General features: G+C 38.7%; 1 protein-coding gene and 1 long non-coding RNA gene across 2 annotated transcripts; one reads left to right on the top strand and one right to left on the bottom strand.

Annotated features, from left to right (window-relative positions):
• The first annotated feature begins 10977 nt into the window (after nt 1-10977).
• On the top strand, nt 10978-11531 carry LOC134216273 (uncharacterized). The gene is made up of 3 exons (XR_009980584.1): nt 10978-11164; nt 11251-11347; nt 11409-11531. It is a non-coding gene; the product is annotated as an uncharacterized LOC134216273 (long non-coding RNA).
• Nucleotides 11532-18768: 7237 nt separating this feature from the next.
• LOC134216271 (facilitated trehalose transporter Tret1-like) lies at nt 18769-20557 on the bottom strand. Its single transcript, XM_062695205.1, is given in 8 exon segments — nt 18769-18964; nt 19018-19083; nt 19136-19551; nt 19607-19694; nt 19696-19948; nt 20006-20136; nt 20193-20425; nt 20490-20557. Coding segments are annotated over 8 exon segments (1392 nt in total). The 5' UTR covers nt 20551-20557; the 3' UTR covers nt 18769-18820.
• Nucleotides 20558-26664: the final 6107 nt, after the last annotated feature.

The following is a 26664-nucleotide window of genomic DNA, read 5'->3' as shown; positions in this document are numbered from 1 at the left end:
GGTCAGTATAAGCTGGAAGCAATCATAAGTAAAGAACTTTCAGCAATTTTAATGATCTTTCAACCCGTTCTGGATTTTTTTTTGCAAATTCTATGCGAAGATCTAGAAATGCCCACAAATCTGCAATGTTCCTTACATATTGTGCAAATAGTCAAAAAAAAGGCTTGTCAGCTTGATTAACTGTACGCATCGTAGTTGCTAATCATGATTGTCCGAGAAACAGCAAATATGCACAGCTCACCAATTAAATAATATTCTTGCGATACAAAAAAGTTATTCTTATTGTATGCTTGCTTGCTTAGTTTGACACTCATTGTTATAAGAGATCGAGGAATGCTCTGCATCTCCGTGAGCGCTACTGGAAAGGAATCGTTGGTTAGTTGAGAAGGTAATTCACGTGAAACCCCTTTGTAAGCGACAAAATATTTATTGTAAACGAACTTATTTTGAAAACAAGAAGAGGAAAAATGTGTTTCGAATCAATCCAACGCAAGACCAATGTGCTTCGTTTAATAATCTTCTACAACACGATCGATTCCGCACTAAATAATGTTGTGCTCTTCGATGCAGACATTAGTTTTATCACTTCGCGTTCTTCCACACTAGCTGGCGTGATCAGCATCAACACTATCGATTGCACACTAGTTAAACAAATTTCTGCTACGCGAGGTAGATTTTTATCACTTCGCGTTTTCCTGGACTAGCTGCCGTCCCATGACCTGCAGCAACACGATTCCGAATTCATATTGTGCAAATAGTAAAAAAATATCACAAAATTTGAATTTTAATCATGGAAACACTAAAGACGTTTTATAGAAGAAAACTAGCTGCATATTTGACGACTAAGAATGAGGTTAAGTAGTAAGCATTAATAGAAAAAAAAATATAACATAAAGTTTTGAAAACAACTTCACGGTTTTGTTCAGCGGCGCAGCCAAAATTTTCGATAATATAAAGTATGGTTTAAGTTTAAATTTGTTTCGAAATTCCACGGAATTCCGTTAAATTTCGTTAGAAGCTTGTTTTTTCTAGCGAAATTTTTGTAATTTTACGAAACGAAACGAAATCAAGAAATCAGATTTCGCCATGCTCAAATTCCGCGAAATTCCGCGGAATTTCGTTTCGAACCACCTAAAACGAAATTTTTCGAAATACCGCATATGCTTATCATTTAGTATTAGTAACTAGTGCTTTAACTCTATTATTAGTTGAATCAAAACAACAAACTATTAGGCAGAGCTGTAGAAAAATATTCGCACTAGAACTCCGCTGTAACACGTTTTGACATTTAACCTCTGGAATGAGTCATTGTAGTTTGTCAATGATCGAACTAAGACTATTAAATGATCTAAAACATACTTGGATTATAGAAAAGTTTGGATACTTTTTCTACTGACTTCCTAAAATAGAATGTTTTCTCCGAATCCTTCCAAAACTCAGTTTCTCCTACATAATCCGAGTGCTTTACAAACGAAATTGATATCCTATGGAAAGAACCACGCGAATAAGGTTGAAATAGCTATTTAAATGCGAGTGTTCGGAATATTAGCCATGTTCGCGACTTGAGTCAAAACGCTTTATATTTTTCAACACCCGTTTAAATCCCACCGAACCAAACCACAGCACCTGGTGCGTTACCGCACGTATGCACATTATAGCCTGGGACATGGATATATGAAAAAAATAAATTTTCGTTCCCTCATATTTTTCAGAAGCCTTTTGGGTCTTACAATACTTGTGCGAAATTTCAGATCAATCGGTGAAACTATATTTTAGCGCCGGCGATTTTAATTTTCCATAGGATTTACTATGGGAAAATTTATCTTTACAAAGAAAAAATCCCCAAGGTGTCCCATTATTCTCTAACGATAAATCGATCCAACTACATCATAGAAAATTTTACCAGCAAACTTTCATTGGAAGACCGCAAAGTGATCCGACGCTCGTGAAAAATGTTATTTACATAAAACTAATTGCTGTATGAACGCAAGGCTCATTGTACTTTTTGTTCCAGCATCACTGCCGTCTGCTGCTTGCTGTTGTTTGTACGAGGCACCACTTTGCGTGGAGGATTCGCTTAGCATGAATGAAAAGCGGGTTACTAGGGATACGTTTATTGGCCTTGCTGTTTGAGTCTTCGTCCTTCTAGGTAGAAGAAATTCAACCAAATTTCAATGAAGGTGTGATTAACAAAAAGAGGCATGTAACGCACACTTTCCACACACAATGCATCGAAGCGACTATAGATGCGAGGTATAGGTTGGGGCCTTTAATTCTCGACGTCAATAGTTCGAAGCTGGTCTGAGCGGAAGTTTTTTTTTCGATACTGATATTCTTTAGGAAATTCTTTATATTTCCATATTCTTACTTTCGAGAAGCTTTCTGGTATTTCTAAAAGACTGAGATATGATTCTTGTGATACTGATTTCAGAAGAGAATAATTTAATGAAGTTGCTTTGGTTCTTCGATATTTGATTGATATGCCAATAATTCAAATCAAAGACTTGAATTATTACTATTTTTCTATTTTCATACAAACTATCCTGTCAGCCGTGTATTTTTTTTTAAATTATGAAGTGATGATTTATTTATTTAGTTTACATCTAAACAGTAATGATGTTGATAGTTAATAGTTATATCTTAAAATCATGAACTACTGTAAAAACAGTTCTTAATATCACCGTTGATGTTGTACACGAATTTTTTGAGTTCATACAGAGGCGCGGTCACCTTCCGAGACGTGGGTAGGACAAATAAAAAGATTTATCAAACAGGAGAAAAACGAATTTGAAAGGAATAACTTGGGTATAAATTTTGATTCTATTAAAAAAGCTATACTCTCCTTCATAGTCGAATCATGATTGGCCGAGAATCAACTATTCTCACTGTACATGCTTTAGAGTTTCATAAATTCAAAACCACCAACGATGCCGGTTACGTTCTTACAGTTCGTTTAGGATTAGAATAAGAAAATAAGTGCATCTCTGCATCTCCGTATGCGCCACGGGAAAGGAATTGGTTAGTTTGGAAGATTCTTGGTAAGCGTTCAAAAAATCATTATTTCGGACTTAATTGTTGTGTTTCGGTTCATGAGGGATAGCACGATCCGAAATCTACTCAGCGCAATGCACGGCCGACGGCCTATGCGTCATGAGAAGAATCGTTCTTCTTTCGATCAAATCATGCGCACTACAGAATAATGATCTATCAAACATTAAATTATTTATCTTCTTTGTTTCTCGACGAGAAAATAACCACGCACGCCCATTGCCTTCTGTATTCTGAGGAGGATCGCGCTTTTTTTTTTCGATCGAAACGACGGGTACCACAGAAGCACGGTCCATCAAGCTTCTGCATTCTCATAATGGTAGGCGATAGCATAGCTGAGAAAACTTCATAAATGTTTTCACTGTAACACTCTGTAATCCAAGCTACTTTCAAGAAATATCTTAAGGTTTAAAGAAATCCCTTTGCACTTTAAGAGATATGTCCTGGTATAATACTCAAATTATTCAAGACATTCTATGCAGATTTTTAACGGTGTCAAGCGGATATCACTATCTTTCTAACTATTCAGGAAACCATTGGAATTTCGGAAGGCTAGAGACCACACAAGTAACTTCAAATCGATCAAAAACCTTAAAGGATTATCATATCTCGTAAAGGATTTCCAGAAATCTTCATGAATCTCAAAGAGTATTTATGCCATTATTTGTGGCACTCAGGATTTTGGACTTTTGCGTAGTGAATGCAGAGAGAACAAATGTACATTTTATATTGTGTGGTTTCCCAAGAAACTTTAAGGAATTCAAAAAATGTACTTTCAAGAATATTTCTGACTCATCAAGGACCATTACAGTTTTCAACAAAATTTACGAAATACCAGAAAACGGTAAAAAAATTAGACTTCTTGCGGTGAAAACCTTCAGGCCTCCTTGAATCAATTTTGGATGTCCTGGAATCATAATAAAATCTCGAGAGACTGTTTAGGAAAAAATCTTTTCAAAACCCAGAAATATTTTGGATATTAGGTAAATCCTCTAAATAACTGTGAAAGGAAAGATTCCTTAACTAATTTACAGATTCTTGTTATCTAATAACTGTATCAATATTTAACTTGATATTTAGTATTAAAGTTCTTGTCATAATCATGGGTAGGACAATGCTTCGAGTGTCCCACCCAAGTATTTTCATGCGTAGGACATGTCCTACGTGTCCCACCCACTCCCGGCGCCACTGATTTCATATATAGGAATGTGACAGTGTTGAACTTAATCTGTAGATTAAAAGAACACTTTAATAAAGATTTAAAAAAATGTAGGAATGTCACATAAATTAGATTTAATAAATATGCTTTAAACCAAAATTCGAAAAAAAACACGTATTTATGAATATACTTGAGACAAAAGAGCCATTTCAAAACAAACTTTCAAATAGATTCATTTTATGTGCTTTCAAATTCTTTTCTATGGGAAAATATATTACACCCGGTTCTTTTTTACACGGGTGGGTTTTAGCTGATTACGACCATCAGCGTTAATGAAACTATGAGTTAACCCCATGAAAAAATTCACAAAAAATCAAAGAAAATTCAGGTGGTATTTCAAAAGCTGTAAAAAATCAGGTTAACTGGGAAATTGAAGAATACACACCGTGTAAAAAAAAATATTGGGTGTATCCATTTCTATAAGATCGTTATAATTTATTCTTTTAATTTATTTATTTATTTATTCTTTTCCATCAACAGGCTTAAAATAGCCCCAGTGATGTTGGTAATAGTTGCAGAATTATATAATTGATTATTATTATTATTTATTCAGACTAAGGCCGAAGTGGCCTGTGCGGTATATAAGAGTCTTCTCCATTCGGCTCGGTCCATGGCTACACGTCGCCAACCACGCAGTCTACGGAGGGTCCGCAAGTCATCTTCCACCTGATCGATCCACCTTGCCCGCTGCGCACCTCGCCTTCTTGTGCCCGTCGGATCGTTGTCGAGAACCATTTTCACCGGGTTACTGTCCGACATTCTGGCTACGTGCCCGGCCCATCGCAGTCTTCCGATTTTCGCGGTGTGAACGATGGATGGTTCTCCCAACAGCTGATGCAATTCGTGGTTCATTCGCCTCCTCCACGTACCGTCCGCCATCTGCACCCCACCATAGATGGTACGCAGCACTTTCCTTTCGAAAACTCCAAGTGCGCGTTGGTCCTCCACGAGCATCGTCCAGGTCTCGTGTCCGTAGAGGACTACCGGTCTAATTAGCGTTTTGTAGATGATCAGTTTGGTACGGCGGCGAACTCTATTCGATCGGAGCGTCTTGCGGAGTCCAAAGTACGTACGATTTCCAGCCACTATGCGTCTCCGAATTTCTCTGCTGGTGTCATTTTCGGCAGTCACCAGCGAGCCCAAGTACACAAATTCTTCTACCACCTCGATTTCGTCACCACCGATGCAAACTCGCGGTGGGTGGCTCACATTGTCTTCTCTTGAACCTCTTCCTATCATGTACTTCGTCTTCGACGTGTTGATGACTAGTCCGATCCGCTTAGCTTCCCTCTTCAGTCTGATGTAGGCTTCCTCCATCTTCTCAAAGTTACGTGCCATAAAATCTATGTCGTCGGCGAAACCAAATAGCTGGACGGACTTATTGAAAATTGTACCACTCGTGTTAATCCCTGCTCTTCGTATTACACCTTCCAAAGCGATGTTGAATAGCAAACACGAAAGACCATCACCTTGCCGTAACCCTCTGCGGGTTTCGAAGGGACTCGAGAATGCCCCTGAAACTCGAACTACGCACATCACCCGATCCATCGTCGCTTTGATCAACCGTGTCAGTTTATCCGGAAAACTGTGTTCGTGCATTAGCTGCCATAGCTGGTCCCGATCGATTGTATCATATGCGGCTTTGAAGTCGATGAATAGATGATGTGTGGGCACGTTGTATTCGCGGCATTTCTGCAGTACTTGGCGAATGGCAAACACCTGGTCCGTGGTGGAGCGTTCGCCCATAAAACCCGCCTGGTACTGCCCCACGAACTCCCTTGCAGTTGGTGCTAGTCGACGGCATAAAATTTGGGATAGTACCTTGTAGGCGGCGTTCAGCAATGTGATTGCGCGGTAGTTGCTACAATCCAGCTTATCGCCCTTTTTGTAGATGGGACACACGACACCTTCCATCCACTCCTGCGGCAAAACTTCCTCCTCCCAAATCTTGGTAATGACCCAGTGCAGCGCTCTAGCCAGTGCCTCACCACCGTGTTTAAATAGCTCTCCTGGTAGTTGGTCAACCCCAGGGGCTTTGTTGTTCTTGAGCCGGCCAATCTCCTCCTGGATTTCCTGGAGATCCGGAGCCGGTAGAATTATGTCCTGCGCGCGTTCTCCCAGGTCCATCACCATACCGCCATCTTCGTCTGCCACATCGCCATTCAGGTGTTCTTCGTAGTGCTGCCGCCACCTTTGGATCACCTCACGCTCGTTCGTAAGAAGGTTCCGTTTATGTCCTTACACATATCGGGCTGTGGCACGTGGCCCTTACGTGAACGGTTTAACTTCTCATAGAACTTTCGTGTGTTATTAGCGCGGTACAGTTGCTCCGTTTCTTCACGGTCTGGATCTTCCTGCTGGCGCTTTTTCCTCCGGAAAATCGAGTTTTGTCTGTTCCGCGCCTGTTTATATCGTGCCTCGTTCGCCCTCGTGCGGTGTTGCAGCAATCTCGCCCATGCTGCATTCTTCTCTTCCACTAACTGCTCACATTCGCCGTCATACCAGTCGTTTCTCTGATCCGGGGGCACCGTGCCAAGTGCAGCGGTTGCGGTGCTACCAATGGCGGATCGAATATCTCTCCAGCCATCTTCAAGAGATGCTGCGCCTAGCTGCTCTTCCGTTGGTAGTGCCACTTCCAGCTGCTGCGCGTATTCTTGGGCTAGTCTACCGTCTTGTAGCCGCCCAATGTTAAGCCGCGGCGTCCGACTTCGACGCGTGTTGTACACCGTCGAGAGTTTTGAGCGCAGGCATACTGCAACGAGGTAGTGGTCGGATTCAATATTCGCACTGCGGTAAGTGCGGACGTTCGTGATGTCGGAGAAGAATTTACCGTCGATTAGAACGTGGTCGATTTGGTTTTCCGTTTCTTGGTTAGGTGATCTCCATGTGGCCTTGTGGATATTTTTGCGGGGAAAGAAGGTGCTTCGGACTACCATTCCGCGGGAGGCTGCGAAGTTAATGCATCGTTGGCCGTTGTCATTCGATACGGTGTGCAGACTATCCGGTCCGATGACCGGTTTATACATTTCCTCCCTTCCTACCTGTGCGTTCATGTCACCGATGACGATTTTAACGTCCCGCAGTGGGCATCCATCGTATGTCTGCTCCAGCTGTGCGTAGAACGCTTCTTTCTCGTCGTCGGGTCTCCCTTCGTGTGGGCAGTGCACGTTGATGATGCTATAGTTGAAGAAACGGCCTTTAATCCTCAGCTTGCACATCCTTGCGTTGATTGGCTGCCACCCAATCACGCGTTGGCGCATCTTACCCAGCACTATGAAGCCGGTTCCCAGCTCGTTGGTGGTGCCACAGCTTTGGTAGAAGGTAGCCGCTCGATGCCCGCTTTTCCACACTTTCTGTCCTGTCCAGCAAATCTCCTGCAGCGCCACGACGTCGAAGTTGCGGGGATGTAATTCATCGTAGATCATCCTGTCGCAACCTGCGAAACCTAGCGACTTGCAATTCCATGTTCCAAGCTTCCAATCGTGATCCTGTATTCGTCGCCTAGGTCTTTGCCGATTATATCGAGTCGCATTATCTCTTATATTGTTCGTAATGATTGGTTTTCTAGGCGGCTTATTGGGCCTGCGCAAACCTCCTGTCTCGTCGGAGGGCCGTCGTGTCAGGGCTGTTTAGCGTCCCACCTAACACCAGGACTTGGGCTTGTGCGCTTTGAGCGGCACACGGTCGCTTTGGTGGAGCCTACTTGCGGATACATGCAGCTTTTTATAGAGGTTTAACAGGGCCCACTGTCAAACCCCACCACATCCTAGGCAAGCCCCACAACTCGCAGATGGCCTGGGGAGGGATTGTCAAGCCCTTGGACATAGTCCCTGCTGCCCACAAAATTAATTATATAATTGATTTCTTTGCTAAATTTGTTTGATTAAATGGTCGGGGTTCAGCCAAATCACACCAAGCGCCAATAAAAAATTTCCAATTTTTTTGATAAAGTTTTCGTGTAACAGATGCAATTAATTACAAATCGCATCAGACATCGTTTGACGCCATAGCTGAGGATATTTTACAACAAATGTACGCATGAATTGACATAAAATACTTTCCATTTGCCTTTTGCGAACAAAATATCACAAGTCAGTCTAAAAGCCGCTTGGTGCGGTTTGGTTGAACCCCGACCAAATATCCATGATGTGACGTTGATTTAAAATGGGATGTGATGTAAATTTTACATACAATCTAGATTTTTTCTATAATCTTTATTAAAGAGATTTCCAACTGGAGGCAAAACAAATCTAGGAATCTCCTAAACTATTTCACAATTTAGAAAATACACAACTTTACAAAATCGGCATGTCAATCAAGTATCAACGCAGCAGAGCAAGTTCATTAAATTATTCTCTTGGGAAATCAGTATCACAAGTACACAGCAAATAGTTTTGAAAATTCAACGACTTGTAAAATTGCTGCTAATTTCATCAAACGAATTAACATTTGATATTCAATTAAATTTGACTGAGTTTAACAAGCAGGCACAGTTTGAATTTAATTCGATTTAAAGGAAAAATAAGGTCGATTAGATATTGCGTCTATTTGCATGCTCCAAATATGTGCATGAAAATACATTTAAAATCCCTACATATTTTTATCTGTGTATCTTATCTAAATCTGTTAGAAATACTGGAAATCTTCTCGAAAATTAGAATTTGGGAATATAAATATAAATATCAAAAAGATTACCAGTACCAAAAAAAATCCCCGTTCAGACCAGCTTCGAACTATTGACGTCGCGATTCAGAGGCCCCAACTAATACATCACATCTATTATCGCTTCGTTGCATGATGTGTGGAAAGTGTTCGTTACATGCCTCTTTTTGTTAATCACACCTTCATTGAAATTTGGTTGAATTTCTTCTAGCTAGAAGGCCGAAGACTCAAACAGCAAGGCCAATAAACGTATCCCTAGTAACCCGCTTTTCATTCATGCTAAGCGAATCCTCCACGCAAAGTGGTGCCTCGTACAAACAACAGCAAGCAGCAGACGGCAGTGATGCTGGAACAAAAAGTACAATGAGCCTTGCGTTCATACAGCAATTAGTTTTATGTAAATAACATTTTTCACGAGCGTCGGATCACTTTGCGGTCTTCCAATGAAAGTTTGCTGGTAAAATTTTCTATGATGTAGTTGGATCGATTTATCGTTAGAGAATAATGGGACACCTTGGCGATTTTTCTTTGTAAATATAAATTTTCCCATAGTAAATCCTATAGAAAATTAAAATCGCCGGCGCTAAAATATAGTTTCACCGATTGATCTGAAATTTCGCACAAGCATTATAGGACCCAAGAGACGTGCGAAAACCATGCAGGAAGTGAAAATAAAATTTTGTCCCACCCTAATGCACAAGCAGCCTATGTCTTGATGCAGTGAAATAGTTATTTATTGCAAATCGCGTAGCCTCTTGTTCTTCGAACACTGCCCTCTCAAGAAACAAAGATAGCTCAGGGGTAACGTGATAGACTCTCAATCAGAGGATTTATGTTCGGTCCTCGTGTTAGCCATCTTTTTTTTTTTCAAAGCTCATATTTTCTAGGAGTGTGGTATAATATTACGCATTGCAAGAAAAGTTTTGAATACTAGAAAATTCAAACAAATTTTTTGTCTTTAACAAATAATCAATGGAACCTAATGCTGTGTATTGTTTATATTTATATTCGAGTCATTCCTATAATTGAATCCATCTGATTATTTGGGATATTTGAAAGAATTCAGGTCTGAACTTTAGATGATGAAGGAGGTAGGAAATGAAACATAAATTGAGAATCGATATGTACTCAATAGTTTTCTTTAATGATTGTTAGCAGAAACAAAATAGCTTTTGATTTACCTTGGTAGTAATCAAACTTGCCCACCGAGTTTCAATAGAGAGTAAACATAAGTGGAAAATTATATTCGATTGCTTCAATGCACAAAGAAAAGATGCCTTACTGAATAGAAAAGACAAAATTTTCAATCAAATTAGAAGCTTGCGAGTTTATGGGGCAGCAGACGCTATATCCAAGGAATTAAGACCGATTTCCCTCTGCGCGTTATTTCCGCGCAGACATCCAAATTTTTCCTTTTTTTCCGTAATACTCATGAACCAGTTTCCTCAAATCTCATTTGCTCGGATCAACATTCAACCCAGCTGAGCTAAAAATAGAACATTGCCGCACGCAATGCGATGTGTGTTGGTGATGCTTCATACGGCAATATTCATCCGACGTCAAGAGACTGAAGCGACTGCGCATGCGTCCCGCGTCTTCCAGCACACCAGCTGCGCTCCCATATGCTGATTGAACGCCACAAAGAATGATGCATGCATATGCGTAAAAATAGAACAGAAGCACGGCTTGCCGACCTATCCACAGTGGCGGAAACCCAGACAAGCCCAAAACAAATCGTTCTTTCGTGAAGCTGATATTATTTCAAATTTGCACATTTAGATCATTGACTAAAAAATTCCTCAATTTGTTCACACTTAAATCGAGAATTTCAGCTCGGTAATTTTTTTACTGATTTTATTCGGTAAAAGAAAAATTTCACCGAGTACTCAGTTAATCAAAAAGAATTTACTGGTTTCTGTATTTATTTTTACCGATGACTCAGTTGTTCAAAATAGAATACTGAGTTTCGGTAGTATGCATAACCGATCAACACTGTTCTAACCAAATGTTCTGCACTTGTCAAAAATTAAACCGATCACTCAGTAAAATCAAATGCACTTTACTGAGCTCAGTTAAAACAAATACCGAGCTCACAGTTCCGACCACGTGACGCTTGATGTGACGCCATTTTTTGCGAATCGGAATCTTGAGACCGATTTCATTAAACGAATTTATTTTGTGATTAGTTGCTTCGGTATAAATCGATTCTAATAAATATAATCATATGATAATCAGGTAAGTTCCAATATTTCATACCAGCGCTGATCAAGATATTTTTCTAGTTTACAAAACTTTGTTCATCAATTTCTATACATTTCTAGGCGAAAAAACTTAAACTATGTATTTATCACCAGTCGTTGACGTCGTCGCTGCGTTACCATTTTGTTTAGTAGATTCTGGATTCGGATCCGACTGCAGGTATGTGTAATTCTGTTTCCCCCGAGGTTCCTCCTAAACAAATCGCGTTCTTCAATTCTAGAAACAAATTTTCAGGACGACGATGAGGCCCTACAACGTTCCCTTTGAGGTAGCATTCCGAGGACTGAGTGGAGTAGCGCCACTGGGAGAAATCAAGAGTGAAAAAATGTATCACCAATCACTATGATGCAAAAAACATAAGTATCCTGATACATAATGCATAAAAACAATTATAGAACTAAAATTTCAATTGCTTTTTATTATTTATGAAAAAGATGAAAATTTTATTACATTTAACTCGGTAATTTGAGTTACAGAAGTCAGTTACATTTTTACAGATTCACCAGTATTTTTTTACCGAGTGCTCAGTAACTGTTACAAATCTGCTCGGTATTTTTGACAGTTCATTATCATGAATCCTGTACCGAGCACTCGGTAATAGAATTCGATTACCGAGGTGACTACCGAGAGCTCAGCTGTTGAGAAATCGGTAATTCAGTTACCGAGCCCGGTAAATAGAATTAAGTGTGTTAATTGTAGTTAGTAAATTTAATTTTTGGTGACTTGGTTCAAGTTGATGGTGTAAAGTATCTCCTAAACATATATGTATGGGAAAATTAAATTTGACTAAATTTTGTATCGGGAAAGATTCGGAAAAAACTGATATGATGTATTGAAATATATATTTTGTCACTTAACAGTGGTTAGTTTGGCGAATTGCGCCTTGCTGCACCAAAGCGGGAAATTTACTGTTTCAAGGTTAGAATTAAGACGCTGCTGTGATCCTAAGTCATGGGCTTCCGGAAGTCTTTGGATAGCATAGCATATGTCGGATAACTATTTAAATTTCAAAATGAATTCAGCGTTACAAAATTACTGTTGCTAAATTTTAAGCGCAATCGTAGGTTTAGTCGAGCATTTGTATGGGGACCACCACTGCGCGACGGCACATTGCCATTCCTTCTTTTGGGCGCATTCGAATGGGAGAGCGTTGAACGTGTTAAACAAAGCACGATGCTTTTTGAAATTGCTATATGAGGACTGAGGAGTATTTACAGTATATAGGGTATTTGTGCTTTTCTTAGCGCTTGATAGCAATAAGACATGAGAAAAGTTATGTCTAACGTTTAGCAGAGAAGAGGATTTTTAATTATTGAGCGGATATCCTATCGTAAAAAGGTCACCCCAAATTACTATTTGGTAATTTGCATAGGGCACGCGTAACCTGAGGGGTTCTTATTGATACTTCCCATTATTATACACATATGTGTCTACTAGTTTGGATGTAATTATGCAATTATACCAATAAAATTTTGCATTAACATCCTCAAATCAATAGTGAATCTACTTTTATCTCAATTAAAGAAACAGCGTATCCAAGCAATTTCAATAGTTCATCTATTAGAGCATCATTACTGGGCGTGAGTGTTTTGATCATCCTCGCAGCGCTGTCATTTTAGTTTAGTCACTCTTTTTCGCACTGGTCACTATTTTCGGTTGGTGGTTTGGTGGCTGCATTCCGTACAGGTGACATTTAATAGTTCATCAAATAGCAGCGCTGTTATCGCGCTACCAAATTTGATCACCTGTCCGCTGGCGCTGTAGCGATCGGAAAAGTGTCAAGTAATGATACTGCGCTGCCAAACGGCTTATACTCACCACCGGCAATCTTGCTCTAAGTTAATGTATTGAAACTGTATATTTTAATAACCAACGGTAAAAGCTAATATTTTCTTTTCTCGATCCATTAATACTTCCAGAATAGGAATCGGTACCCTAGCAGGATAAACTCTGATGCTTATAGAGGTAATGAATATATGCCCAATTCGATGATTTATATTTGTATGTATCTTGTCACATGTTATGTGTATCGGTGGTGCTGTGGTGTAGTAGCCGCTTCCCGATCAAGAAATCACAAGTTCGAATCCAGATTGGAGCATTTTGCTTTTTGCACGTAAAAACAGTTTTTTGGCCATAACTCCGAAACGCAAAGTTCAATCGATCTAATTTTAAATAGGAACCAATGGGACTGCATTCCGCGTCGAATGCAACTTGTTGCGAGCAAATCGGATAATGATAAATGCCCAAAAACGTGTCTCACATTTTTGTACACACACACACACACACACACACACACACATACATACACACATACAGACATCACCTCAATTCGTCGAGCTGAGTCGATTGGTATATAACACTATGGGTCTCCGAGCCTTCTATAAAAAGTTCGGTTTTGGAGCAGTTCTATAGCCTTTCCGTATACTTAGTATACGAGAAAGGCAAAACATTCTTCATGCCTGCCGTATCCCAGCGGATGCGGAACTATCAAATCTATACTTTCGTCTCTAACTCTATCATGAACATGTACGTCTAAGTTTGGAAGATGATATTAGCATTTCCATACCTTTGACTTAATACTGTTTAACACGCTTCGACCAGATCTTCACCCTGTGAATGTTTGTCATGTTTGGCTGGTTTCCTCGACGAGAGAGAGATTGACGTCGCCTTCATCACAAAAACGCATCTGAAGACCGAGGTGAGTGTACATATTCGGTGAGACTCTATCGATCCAACTCCAGGGGAGGAGGTGTGGCTATCGCACTGAGGAACAACGTCAATTATCGTCCGCTGCCCCAAGTCTGCAGTTCAAGATCATCGAGGCCGCTAAGGTAGAGGTCACTACTTCCGTTTTTTTTATAAATAAAAAATCATTGCCGGTGACCTGAACGCGAAGCATCAAGCCTGGGGCCACAGTCGCGACAATCGAAACGGTGCCATCTGGAGCAACGACATAGATTAAGGTCACTTCACGATCCTGCGCCACTGTGGTCGGATATCATGAAATCATGGCATTAATAAATAACTCCTTAGGGTTGCCTCATAGAAGTTTGGTGTCTTCCACAAAGTTGTTGCATGATAAGTAGGCCTTCATATGGTGATGAAAATTTAGTTCGGAACTCTACCGCTAGAGCGGCGCTTCAGCTAACTTTTTATACAAGCATGATAGGATGATGGTGTCTTCTGCAAAAATCAAGAACTCAGTATTTTGAGCAACTCTTGTGAAGGAACTATCTTTGGAAAGGCTTTTGATTCTGAGATACAATGCATTTTATGTAAAAAATGTGAGTTTATGTTTAAAATTTGATTATTTTTAGTGTAATTTTGTATCTATGTGAAATATTTATTTTCACATATTTTCTCTGTATCCCGGAGAGTAATATATAGTAGTGTCTGAGCCGATTTGACCATGAAATAACTTGGAGAACGCCTTAACTTTTGTAAAATATTCAAAAATATGATGAAAAATCGATTTATTTTCCTACTCCCTCCACTTCCCGCTTAGATTTTGTCTCGGATAGAACCTTTGGGTAATAAAGAATGTAACGGACGCGAATTCGGTTGCAGAAATTTGCCGTAAATCTTCCACAATGCCTTGATAATTATTGAGTTCCGCATGTGTTTGACGGAAACCTGTCATTTATGTCATTTATGTAAAATTCATATTATAATGAGCACATAAACTTTCTGGGCTTCGTTTTAGCTATTTTGCAGTATTATTTTAAAATATATTGGTCTGGAATTCAGCTTAGAAATCACTAAATGGCACTACAGATTTGGTTCCCTTGAAGTTAAAGTTAGTACACTCTGGACGGATTTCGAAACAAGAAGGTTTGATTTTATCCATATTCTTAACAAGCTATTGAATAGTTCATATAGAAACGTGAATAATTTAACGTTGTCCGTAAATCAATGGAGGAGTGTGCAGATCATAAAAATTAGAAAATGTGTATTTGATAAGATTCGTCAGAAATATCACCTGGTGTCACTATATTTGGCGATATTCTATTTTCGTCTTTAAAGCACAAAATCGTTGAATATGGGCTCTCATGAAACATTACCGGAAATGTGAAACAGCTCCTAGTTCTGAAAAAAAAAAGATAATTACGTTCTTTGATGACATTGTTGAAAAAAAAATGAAAATATTCCGTTTTTATATTATCACAGATAAATATTATGTTCGGCAAAAACAGTTCGTATGCCAACGTTAAATAAATATTAAAATGTTTACAACTATTATTCAAGAAAAATATAGTACCAGCACAGCATATAATTTCTATTGCATGGCACTATAAATGGACTGCATCCAAGAAATTCGTGGCGTATGTTAAATTGAGCGCAAAATTATTCAGTTGAACAAATAAAAGTAGGTCGTTTGAGAGTTACGGCAAGTTTCTGCAACCGAATTCCCCTCCGTTTCATTCATTACAACCCAAAGATTCTATCCGAGATGAAATCTCGGTGGGATTTGGAGGGAGTGAGAAAATAAACTGATTTTTCTATATATTTTAAGTATTTAACAATAGTTAATACATTTTTCAAGTTCTTTGTCGGTTAAATCGGGTCAGACACTACCATATATTACTCTCTGGGAAACAGAAAGTTTATGCGAAAATGAATATTGTACAAAGATACAAAATTACACTAAAAACAATCAAATTTTGAGAATAAAAGCACATTTTTTACAAAAAAGGCATTGTATCTCAGAATCAAAAGCCTTTTCAAACATAGTTCCTTCGCAAGAGTTGCTCATACTAAATTCTTAAGCTTTGCAGAAGACACCATCATCCTGTCATGCTCATATAAAAAGTTAGCTGAAGCGCCGCCCTAGCGGGAGAGTTACGAACTATTTTTTTTATTACCATATGAAGGCCTGTTTATCAAGCAACAACTTTGTAGAAGACACCAAACTTCTGTGAGGCAACCCTAAGGAATTATTTATTAATGCCATGATTTCATGATATCCGACCACAGTGCGCCGGCTTCCCCAACTCGGCTGAGTCGATCTGGAGATCATGGAACGTTAGACCTTTACAGATCCAACATGAATGATCACATCTCACAACTGATCATGGACCTGGAGCTCAGCTCAGATCACTATCCGGTGATGGACGAAATCGGTTCGTCGATCAACCGTTACCAACTCTCCAGAAAGAACTACCATCGAGTAAACTAGCAGTGGTTCCAGCAGTGCATTGACACCACCATCGACTACGAGGTGGGTCCGGAGACGCCAGAAATTATCGTGCTAATCAGACTGTGCTAAGCCGTTCTGGAGGTTAACCAAAATTCTAAAATCCAAGCCTCGACCCATACCACCTTTGATCCTATTAGACAGCAATGGCTCTAAGGACTACTTGATAGCTCCTGCAGGTAAGGTCGCCGAAAAAGGTCGTCACTTTGTCAGCTCGCACAATCTTGGACAGAACATCATCAGTCCACACAAAACAGCCGTAACCGAGCATGCTAACAACATCCATCTTATTCCCAACGACTTCTCTAGTGGCCAAACTCCAACGCCCTGATAGAGTACCCCACCAGCTGGAAGATTTGTATCAACGCCACGAAGACGCAGGTCATCATTCTCCCCCACTTCAAATCCCCTAAACATGTTCCACCTGGGAACTGTAAAATCATCCTCAATGCCATAATGGAATAAGCCAATGAGGCCGAATAGCTTGGCTTGACCCACGACAGCAAGCTTATTTTCCGGCAACAGGTTGACAAGACTACTGTACAGTCGGTAGTCATTATCCCTTAAAAATAAGCATGCTGCCTATAAGCAAATCATGCTCCCTGTGATCGAATACGGCATGCCGGTCTTAAAGAGGTGCGCTATAACTCATGATCTGAAGCTCCAACGAGTGCAAAACAAGTTCCTTAGGGTTGATCCTCAACACTCCTCCGAGGACACGAAACTCTGAGGTCCACCGTCTGGCTGGTATCAAAACACCTCACGATCGCTTTGGTGAGTGTAACAATCGGTTTAGGGCCCGTTGCTAAGCTTAGGAACAGGTCGCTTTTAGGGCGCAAGATCCAATCTAGGTTATCAAATTTTCATTGTAAATATAAGTGTACACAGTTATCAAATTTTAAACAAAAACCAGTGTCTCTTTAAGGCCATTATGTTAAATCAAACCTAAAAGTTATTAAATATAAAAAAATAATACTGTTAAATACTAAAGATGAAGGGCCAAATTGGCATAACACTTTGAATGTAAAATTATTGTTAAACAAAAATTAATATGAAAGAATTTGACTACTACTACTGAAAAGTAGCTAACAGTTTAGCAAACGGCTTCGGGCCAATGAACCAATCCCTTACATCAATTCAACAATTCACAGGGCTTTTAGATGGTGCAGTTTATTTTTTCTAACCTACACTGCACGCGCGTTTTCTTCCGATAGCTTCTTCGCTGCTGCAGTGGATGCATTCTGGGATATTTATTTTGGCTCGTTTCTGCTGATTCCTAGGTGTCTGCCGGAGTAGGATGACCACCAAACGCCGTTGACAGCACCAGCTTTAACGATGGGCTTTTCAATTATAAACCACCGGGGGCTTAGACTGACTTCGTGCAGGGTGCTTCTTTGTTCCAGTTTGCGTCAGTCATTGTTGAAGCGGTATCCAACTATCAGCAACGGTAGGAAGTCGTCACAGGTGATTGCTAAAGAAAAATCATTCGCCACGATGGCGACGGTAGCGGATCAAGAGAGGGTTAATATTGAGATTTTGAAGTAAAATACCAATGTACTGAAGACAGACCAAGTAAAATTGCAAACCTAGACCAACATTTGAAAAAAGTGTAACAGCCATAATTTATACTTTCCGGTTCATTGTCTACATACATAGCTACCTGACAAGTAGATGATAACAAATTTATGTCAGAACATGTTATTCTGTTGGAGCAATTTATCATAACAGACGTAGTTATAAATCATGTATACCATTAGTAGTTAAAATAACAAAAAATGAAATAAAATTTCTCCTAATTGTAACAAAAACATTACTCAATATGTCTCCAGAAAAGTGACGAAAATAATAAAAAATAATTACAAATTATGTTATTCAATAGAACAAAGTTATCACTGGTTGTGTTAGTATTGCATAATTCATAATTATTATATCACATTGCACAATGGGAAAAATTGTCCATAACGCGAATAAATTCAATATCTCGGTTCGGTACCAGCGGATTGCGCTGAAACCTTGACACAAATAGTAGAACTTTTTACTATGTCTGAAACTCGATTTGTTCAATTGCACAACATCTTAAAGATTTAGTTCGAAAAATGTATTGGAGGGTAACCACTTCCTCTGGTGGGGTTTGATACCACGAGACCAGTGCGCTAGACAGGTGCTTTCCCTACTAAGCTACGAAGGACCACCATCGTCCTCCGCAGCTGAGAAGGCTACTGGTGAGATCAAATTTCCAGCACCAGTCACATAGCCGAGCGCTCAATATCTTTGATTTTTTAAAGAATATTTTGAAAATCCTATTTTTGTTGTTGTCCCCACCGAGAGGGGGGGGGGTTCAATAAATAATAAATAATTCGCAATTGATGAGCCAAACATTAACTTTCGTAGACTATATATCGATACATGAGAGATCACAAACATTTTACATAATCTTATTAAATGTCAACAGTTGTCACGAGATTTTTTCCTTTTGTTTCTGGAACGATTGCAGCGATAACAATAACACCAACAAAGCAAGTACAAGCAAATAAGGCAGTTGCACCGTAAAGCTTGATCTCCTTCAGTAAAATTGGCAAAATCTAGAAAAAAAGTTTGTTACTATCGCTAAATGTTGGCAACAAGTTGTTATTACCTTGAGAACCACAAACGCAAATACGGTGGTCAAAATCATGCTAATTGTGTTCCCCACGTTACATATCTAGAAATATTTAAAATTAGCTCAGCTTAATTATCACTTCCTACACACCTACCTTTGTGGGAAGGATTTCGGGTATTATGAAGAATGGAATATTGCATAATCCAACGCAGAAGAGAAATACCATAACTGACAAGCTAACAATAGGAATCCAACCATATCCAGATAAATCGAATTGTCGCTCCTTCAACCATGAAAACGTTCCGAGGCAGCTAACTCCCAAACCCGTGCCGAAAGTAGAAATCAATAGCAGAACTTTTCGTCCAGTTAAATCAATGAAAATAAATGAAGCAACCGTTCCAACTATCTGAATCGCTGCAATGATTATGGCTGATGCTCCGGGACTCATGTTGGAGCCCGATTCCTGAAAGATTGACACTGCATAGGTGAGAATTGCGAAAACGCCACAAAATTGGTTTAAAAACAGTAGAAATATTCCAATGAATAATCCTTTTCTCGCTTGTGGTGATACTGTAAAAAAAAATATGTTAATTATTTAAAATAATGATCAACATAATTGAAATACCGAAGTCACTTAGCTGAAGTTTAGTATGTTCAGTTTTACTGGTGAGAATAAAATTCTGCAACTCTTCGAAATTGTGTTGAAACTTGTATTTCTGTATTTCTTGTTTTAGACGTGACTCCTCTAAAGAACTGGAGAGATTTTTCAGCTTCTATAATCTTTCGCTTTTTAAGCAATGATTGCGGGGTTTCCGGTATTGAATACATGAGAATTCCAAATAGGAGAGGCACAACCATCATGACAGTAGGCACGGTTCGATACGACAGAATATCTCCAATTATATACATTACTAGGATTCCTAAATTTCTGGACAAGGCCCAACATGAGCCAAGCATTCCACGAATTCTGATAATTGAAAATATATGTCATTTGACAACAATTGCAAAATATCAAATTACTCACCTGCTATCGGAAATATCTGCTATGAAAAGAGGAAATGTTACGATGACGCCTCCTCCAGTTACGCCGGCTAAAAACCGTGCAATGTACAGATGATAAACTGATGTTCCGAAATATACAATCATCCAGAAGCTCTGCAAACATAATTGATTAAATGATGAAATATGGGATAAATAACTGATAACAGCACCATGTTTGGAAATATTATGCACGAGATGCATCGTTTCACACCAAGTCTGCTTGTAAGACTACCGTAAATAATGGCCCCGACCAGAGCTCCCAAGCAAAGAATCGACCCGATCCATGAAGCTTGCTCAACTGTTACTGGTCCGGTGTCCAACGGTGAATCATCTGATTGAAGTAAGGGCAGAAACGGTGACAACCATCCCAGTGTAGCGCCATGTGCGAAATGTATCAGATTTACTGGAAAATATTTCGAACAGATGTTTCAACATTTCCCCCAATTTTCACAATCGTTCTCACTCACTAGTGCAAACCGAAAACACTTGATTGAATACACCATTTGAAGGCTCGATTTTTTCACCCATCTTATAGCGGATATCATTCACCAATTATATTGCTCATCCGTAGTTCAATGGGATCGGAAAATTAGCATGGCAAGCACTGTGACAAATTCCGTGCTTATGAGCAAAGGCATTGGAATGTAGACGTTTATCTTGTCCGAGATAGCTTCCACCTTATTTTGGCTTATTGTGTATTAGAAGTAAGCACCTACAATAAGACATGTTTATTTGCCGTAAATCTGAGACTTAAATCAATGTCAAAACAGTTATATAACTACAATTATACAAGACGTGAAATGACGTCGGCATTTTCGGTATATTTTTACCAATTCAGGTGGTTTAACTTTTCTATGATGTCGATTGCTGTTCAGTCCTTTAGCTGAACGATTAGGTAATTTATTTTCTAGAATTTGTTCAATTTTTAACTTACAGAAGGCTCATGAAGTGAAGTGTTACAGTGTTCAAATGTATATTAGTTTGGGTTTAAAGAGCCGAAAGACTGTTCAGGTTTGGTAGAGGCTAAGGAATACAATGATACCGTAGGAAATGTAGAGAATTTAGGGTGCCTACGTAATTATGATGCTGATGTTCACATAATTAAAATTCATGGCGATGTTTCACATCTGTAACGAAACAAACAGTTTCTTGACAGACAACAACGAGAGAAAGACATACGAAATGGGGTTAACAGCAGACATTGAGATGAACAATATGAGGAAAACATTCGTAAGGGATTATTACAGCAAAGGGAATTGGTGGACAATGGTTACAGTCAAACATCAGTCACTTTCAAAAACTGATGAACGAGGACATGTACTCGAGATCATGATCCGCCAACACTTCCCTAATAGGTCTCAGTTGATTTCCTCGAACCCGGAGAGTTCAGTTAGCGCACATCTGAGGCCACGATGCTCCACGCGCGCCTACACGATTTGGTCAATATCTTGATAATCTGCCCCACTCCGAAAAGATTCGCATTTAGAGAGTAGTGATCGGACATTGTGACACATGGTTCGAATGAAGTCCCATCATACACTCAATTTTTAAACCATGGACGCTTCGACACCGGTGGGCGATTTGAATTGAGATTGAGATTTACCATTGATCCATATTTTTGTTGCCAGATAATCAAGGTTTTCTGACAAATTAATGTGAAAAATTCAATGATGATACTCCGATCATAAATAAATTCTTCCACAGTGTCATCCTCAGCAATAGATTCCGCTTTCTCATTGTCCGACATTGCCCTAGTCATTGTGACTGTGTACACCCGGATGGATAAATCACTCAAAACTTCCCGAATCCTGTTCAGAAGATACGCTAGTTTCATTGACTGAACAGCCTCCAGTGAGCTTAGACTGTCTCGCTGAAAATGAAGAAGGGGGGCGGGAGGCGGGGCTGTGATTTGATCAAGTGTACAATAGACCTGTGCGCCGCCGCCGCCGACACTTATTGACGTACGCCGACGCCGATCAAGGTGTCGGCGGCGCGCCATACGCCGGGTGGCTCCACGCCGCCGAATTTCGTACTTCACGCCAATGATTGGCCAACACAAAAATCACAGTACCGTCGTTCGCCTAGGAGGTAAGATTGGGCCAAAAACGAAAAATGTTTCAACTTCTAATATCTCAGAAACTGTTACGAATTTTGATGAAAACTTCAAACGGTTCGAAGTTAGATTAAAATTCACGTCTAGGAAATCACAAAACAAATTCCAAGGATTAATTGTGCTCGTACCATAATGCTTGGAATTTGAAGGTAAAACTATTGATCGAATGAACCCGTATTAAAATAGTGTCAGTAATGCCCCACAAATCTATTACATAACTAAATTTTACATCGATGGATACCTGATGATCATGTTACGATAATCTGTTTGTGGTTTTATCGAATTTTTTGAATATTTATTTAGCGTTCTTGTTTTTTCGTAGCAACGAGCAATGCATGCTAAAAAGGGGTGAGATTGGGCCAAGCCTTTGGTTGATTTGCCATACATAGTTGGTAAAAGCCGTAATGTAGGCAATTATTTTTTTGAACGATTGAATCGTTGCATCGTCACCGCTGAACTTTATTGTATGTGGCCCAATGTCACCCCCTGTGAGGGGTGAGAATGGGCCAATTTTAAACAACATATAACTTTGAAGAATTTCTCTCATTTATTATTTTTTCCCCACACAGTGGTAAATTTATTGTTCAAGCTTGTACCTAACTAATTACAACTTGATTCCAATATTAACTACTAGAGATTTGTAACATTTACTTGGAGCATACCACATTTTGGCCCAATGACACCCCCGTAGACGGTATGTAGTGTGTTTGCATCTATCATTGTGATAGCCTCGTGATATGCGAGTGCAAAAATGGTAACTTGGCTTCTGGAGATGGAGAACGATGGTACACGTGACCCATCAAATTGAACATTTCCTGCACTCCTCCTTGTACTTAAGTAGCTAGAATTGCTCTAAAAAAAACCCTGATTAATCCACCTAGCGGTGATGGTGCCTTTCTCGTGCATTATAAAAATAGTATTTTTGCCATCACTCTTGAGCCCATAGTCCGATCTGGCCAGTTTTCAATAGGAATCAATGGGAGAGTATTCTGCGTCGAATGCAACTTGTTCCGAGTAAATCGGTTAAGGATAAGTGCCTGAAAAATGAGTGACATTTTTTTACCACATTTTTCTATAAAAAGGTGGTATTTTGGCCATAACTTCCGAGCCCATAGTCCGATCTGACCAATTTTCAATAGGAAACAATGGTAGAGTATCCTGCGTCGAATGCATTTTGTTGCGAGTAAATCGGTTAAAGATAAGTGCCTGAAAAATGAGTGACATTTTTTCTACTAATTTTCTCTATAAAAAAGTGGTATTTTGACCATAACTTCCAAGCCCATAGTCCGATCTGACCAATTTTCAATAGGAAACAATGGTAGAGTATCCTGCGTCGAATGCAACTTGTTGCGAGTAAATCGGTTGAGGATAAGTACCTGAAAAATGAGTGACATTTTTTTTGGCGGGTGCGCACAGACACACACACACACACACACACACACACACACACACACACACACACACACACACACACACACACACACATAAACACACACACATCACCTCAATTCGTCGAGCTGAGTCGATCGGTATATAACACTATGGGTCTCCGGGCCTTCTAAAAAAGTTTGTTTTTGGAGCGATCATATAGCCTTTACCGTATACTTAGTATACGAGAAAGGCAAAACGGGTTTCATTTATTTTGATAAAAAATGCTCAAAGAAATTTCTTGATTTTCCTGAAATAATGTCCAAAGGACATCCTGGAGGAAGTTCTGAAGGAATAATTGAGGAAAATTCTTAGAGTTATGAGGAATTTTTGGATTTATCCCCGTAGTAATTTCTGAATGATTTTCTGATGGAATCCCTAGAGAAAATTCTGAAGGAATTCTTGGAGGAGTGTCCAACAAAATTCTTAAAAAAATTTAAGAATGTCGGAATTTTTTTAGGAGTTCTCTTGGAAATTGCTCTAGGAATTCGTACGGAGATATTCGAAATTTCATCCTAGAATTTTGGAAGCAAATGGCGGAGAGAATTCCAAAGGAAAAACTAGATGACAATCTGAGTCAGAGTGTAGACACTTACGCAAAGCACGAGGGATAGAGAGAATCTACTTTCAACAGTGTAATCCAACAGACTAATAAATAAATACGCAATACTATATTTTGATAAACAATACCCAAATAAATTCGTGGGTTTGAAATATTTTTCGAAGGAAGTCTTGGAGAAAGTTCTGAAGGAATGAACTTGAAGAAATTACTTAGAGTCTTGAGGAATTTCTGGATCTATCTTCGTAGTAAGTTTTGAAGGATTTTCTTGAGGAATCCTTGGAGAAAATTCAGAAGGAATGTCTTGAAGGAATTTAAGAATGTCGGTAATTCCTTTGGAAATTATATCTGATATCTAAAAATTTGTTCTAGAATTTTGGAAGGAAATGGCGGAAAAAATTCCGAAAGAATTACTAGAAGAATTTCCAAGGGAATGGAATGTCTTATGGAATACCTGGAAAAGTTTCAGAGGAATTGTTAAAATAATTTCCGAAGGAATTTAACAAAAGTATGTGTGTATGTACAGTTATCCATCATTCTGGCTTGAGTCTTGTTCTGCATGCGGCTTCACCCAAAATTGCTATCGAATTCGAATACCATTCTGCTTTCAATGCACTGCTGTATGAAGGGCAAAAAACTGAGGCGCCAGACCCGTAAACAGAGACACTTACGCGAAGCCATCGGAATTTCCTTTCAACAGTGTAATCCAACAGACTAATAAATAGATTCGCAATCCTTTTTGAGGTTTTCGAGGTCTGGCTTCTTTGAGGAAGGTGCGTCAAATCCATTACAACTGTTGCAAAGTGTACCCATCTACATTGGTAGAAATTTTTATTTCCAATTCCAAAAAGAATTTCTGAAGGAATTCCTGATGGAATTGTCAAAATCAATCTTAGAAGAATTTTTATAAGAATTTCCAGAAGAGTTCCTTAAGATAATTCCTAAGGTCCTAAGAAGTTCCGAAGCAACCCCTAAGGGAAATTTCAAAGAAAAAGCTGGTTTCATTTGTGGACGTTTTTTGAAGGAATTCCTAAAGAAATTCCCGATGGAATTCATAACAGAATTTTTGAAGGTATATTAGAATGAGTTTCTTAATGTCTTACCGAAATATTTCCTGAATATAATTTCTATGGAATTATTCAAGGTATTTACGAAAAAATCTGTAGAAATTTTCAAAATGAACTCCTGGCAGTAAATTCTCGAAGAAATCTTGTGAATATCCAAATATCCACAATCGCGACGTTTTGGGAGTTTTTCTTGGTAGATAGTCTTGATTTTAGAGTCAAAACTGAGTTCCTACTGTCCGGATTTTCGAAGAAATTTAGAGAAATATAGGAATTTTTATTTAAATTCCAATAGCTATTTGTTTGAAAAATCCATTAAAAAATCCTTCATTTAAAATTCTATTCGAAAATCTTTTTAGGTTCTCGTTTGGTTATTCCTTCAAGAATAGAGTCGAAGCTCCTCCAGGAATTTCTTCTAAAATCTCTTTAGCCTCAGGAATTAATTTGGACAATCATCCAAGGATTCCTTCAGAAAACCTTCTAGAAAGGCCTTTTATTTATTTTTCAGAGACTCCTTTGGAACTTCCTTCAGGAAGTCCTTTAAAAAATCTTCAGTAAACTATACAAAATTTCTGCAGGAATAACTCCGGAACGAATCATAATATGGAGGAATTTTTAAAGGAATTTTCGAAGAACTTCCAAGGGAATTAACTTTTTTTGTGTTTAACTTTTTTTTTTCAATTTAAACAAAAACACATAAACAGCTATTTAAAAAAATAAATGAATTTACAAACAAAATTTCCGAAGATTTTCCAAAAGAATTTCAGATTTCCCGAAGGAATTCTTAGAGGAATTTTAAAAGAAATTTTCGGAGATGTACAAGAATATCTGAAAAAGTTGCTGAAGGAATTTCAGGAGGATTGTCCAAAGGAATTCCTATAGGAAATTTGGAAAGAATTCCTGGAGAAAGTTCTAAATAAATCTCAGAGGGAAATTTCGAGAGAATACCAAAAATTTCTTCCTAAAATTTCAAAAGAAATTGTTGAGGAATTACTGGAAGATTTTTTATGAGAAATTCCAAAAACAAATTCCTGAAGGAATTGCTAAAAAAAACCTATATCAAATTCCAAAGGTTTTTTTTCCAAAATAGATTTCCGAATGTAATCCTAAAACAATGTCCGTAGGTATTCCTCTTGAAAGATTTTCCAAGGGAATTTTCTAAGGAATTCTTAAAGGAATTTTCAAAGGAACTCCTAAAAAAGTTTCCGAATGAATTTCTAAAGAAATTCCCAAAAGACTGCGTAAAGAAATTTCCGAAGCAATCCCTAAAGTAATTTCTAAGGAAATTCCTGAAGGAACTTTTGAAGAAATTTCGGAAAGGATTTCCGAAGAAATATCCAAATAAATTTTTAAGGGAATTCTTAGAGGAAGTTGTAAAGGAATTCATTAGGGAAATTCTTTTTTCGAATTTTCTGAGGAATATCTTAAGGAATTTCCAAACGAATTTCTGGATTAGTATCCAAATTACTTTCCAATGA

The sequence above is a fragment of the Armigeres subalbatus genome, chromosome 2, assembly GCF_024139115.2.
Source record: "Armigeres subalbatus isolate Guangzhou_Male chromosome 2, GZ_Asu_2, whole genome shotgun sequence".
In the NCBI taxonomy this organism is placed as follows: Eukaryota; Metazoa; Arthropoda; class Insecta; order Diptera; family Culicidae; genus Armigeres; species Armigeres subalbatus.
This window is presented reverse-complemented; position numbering and strand designations above follow the sequence as displayed.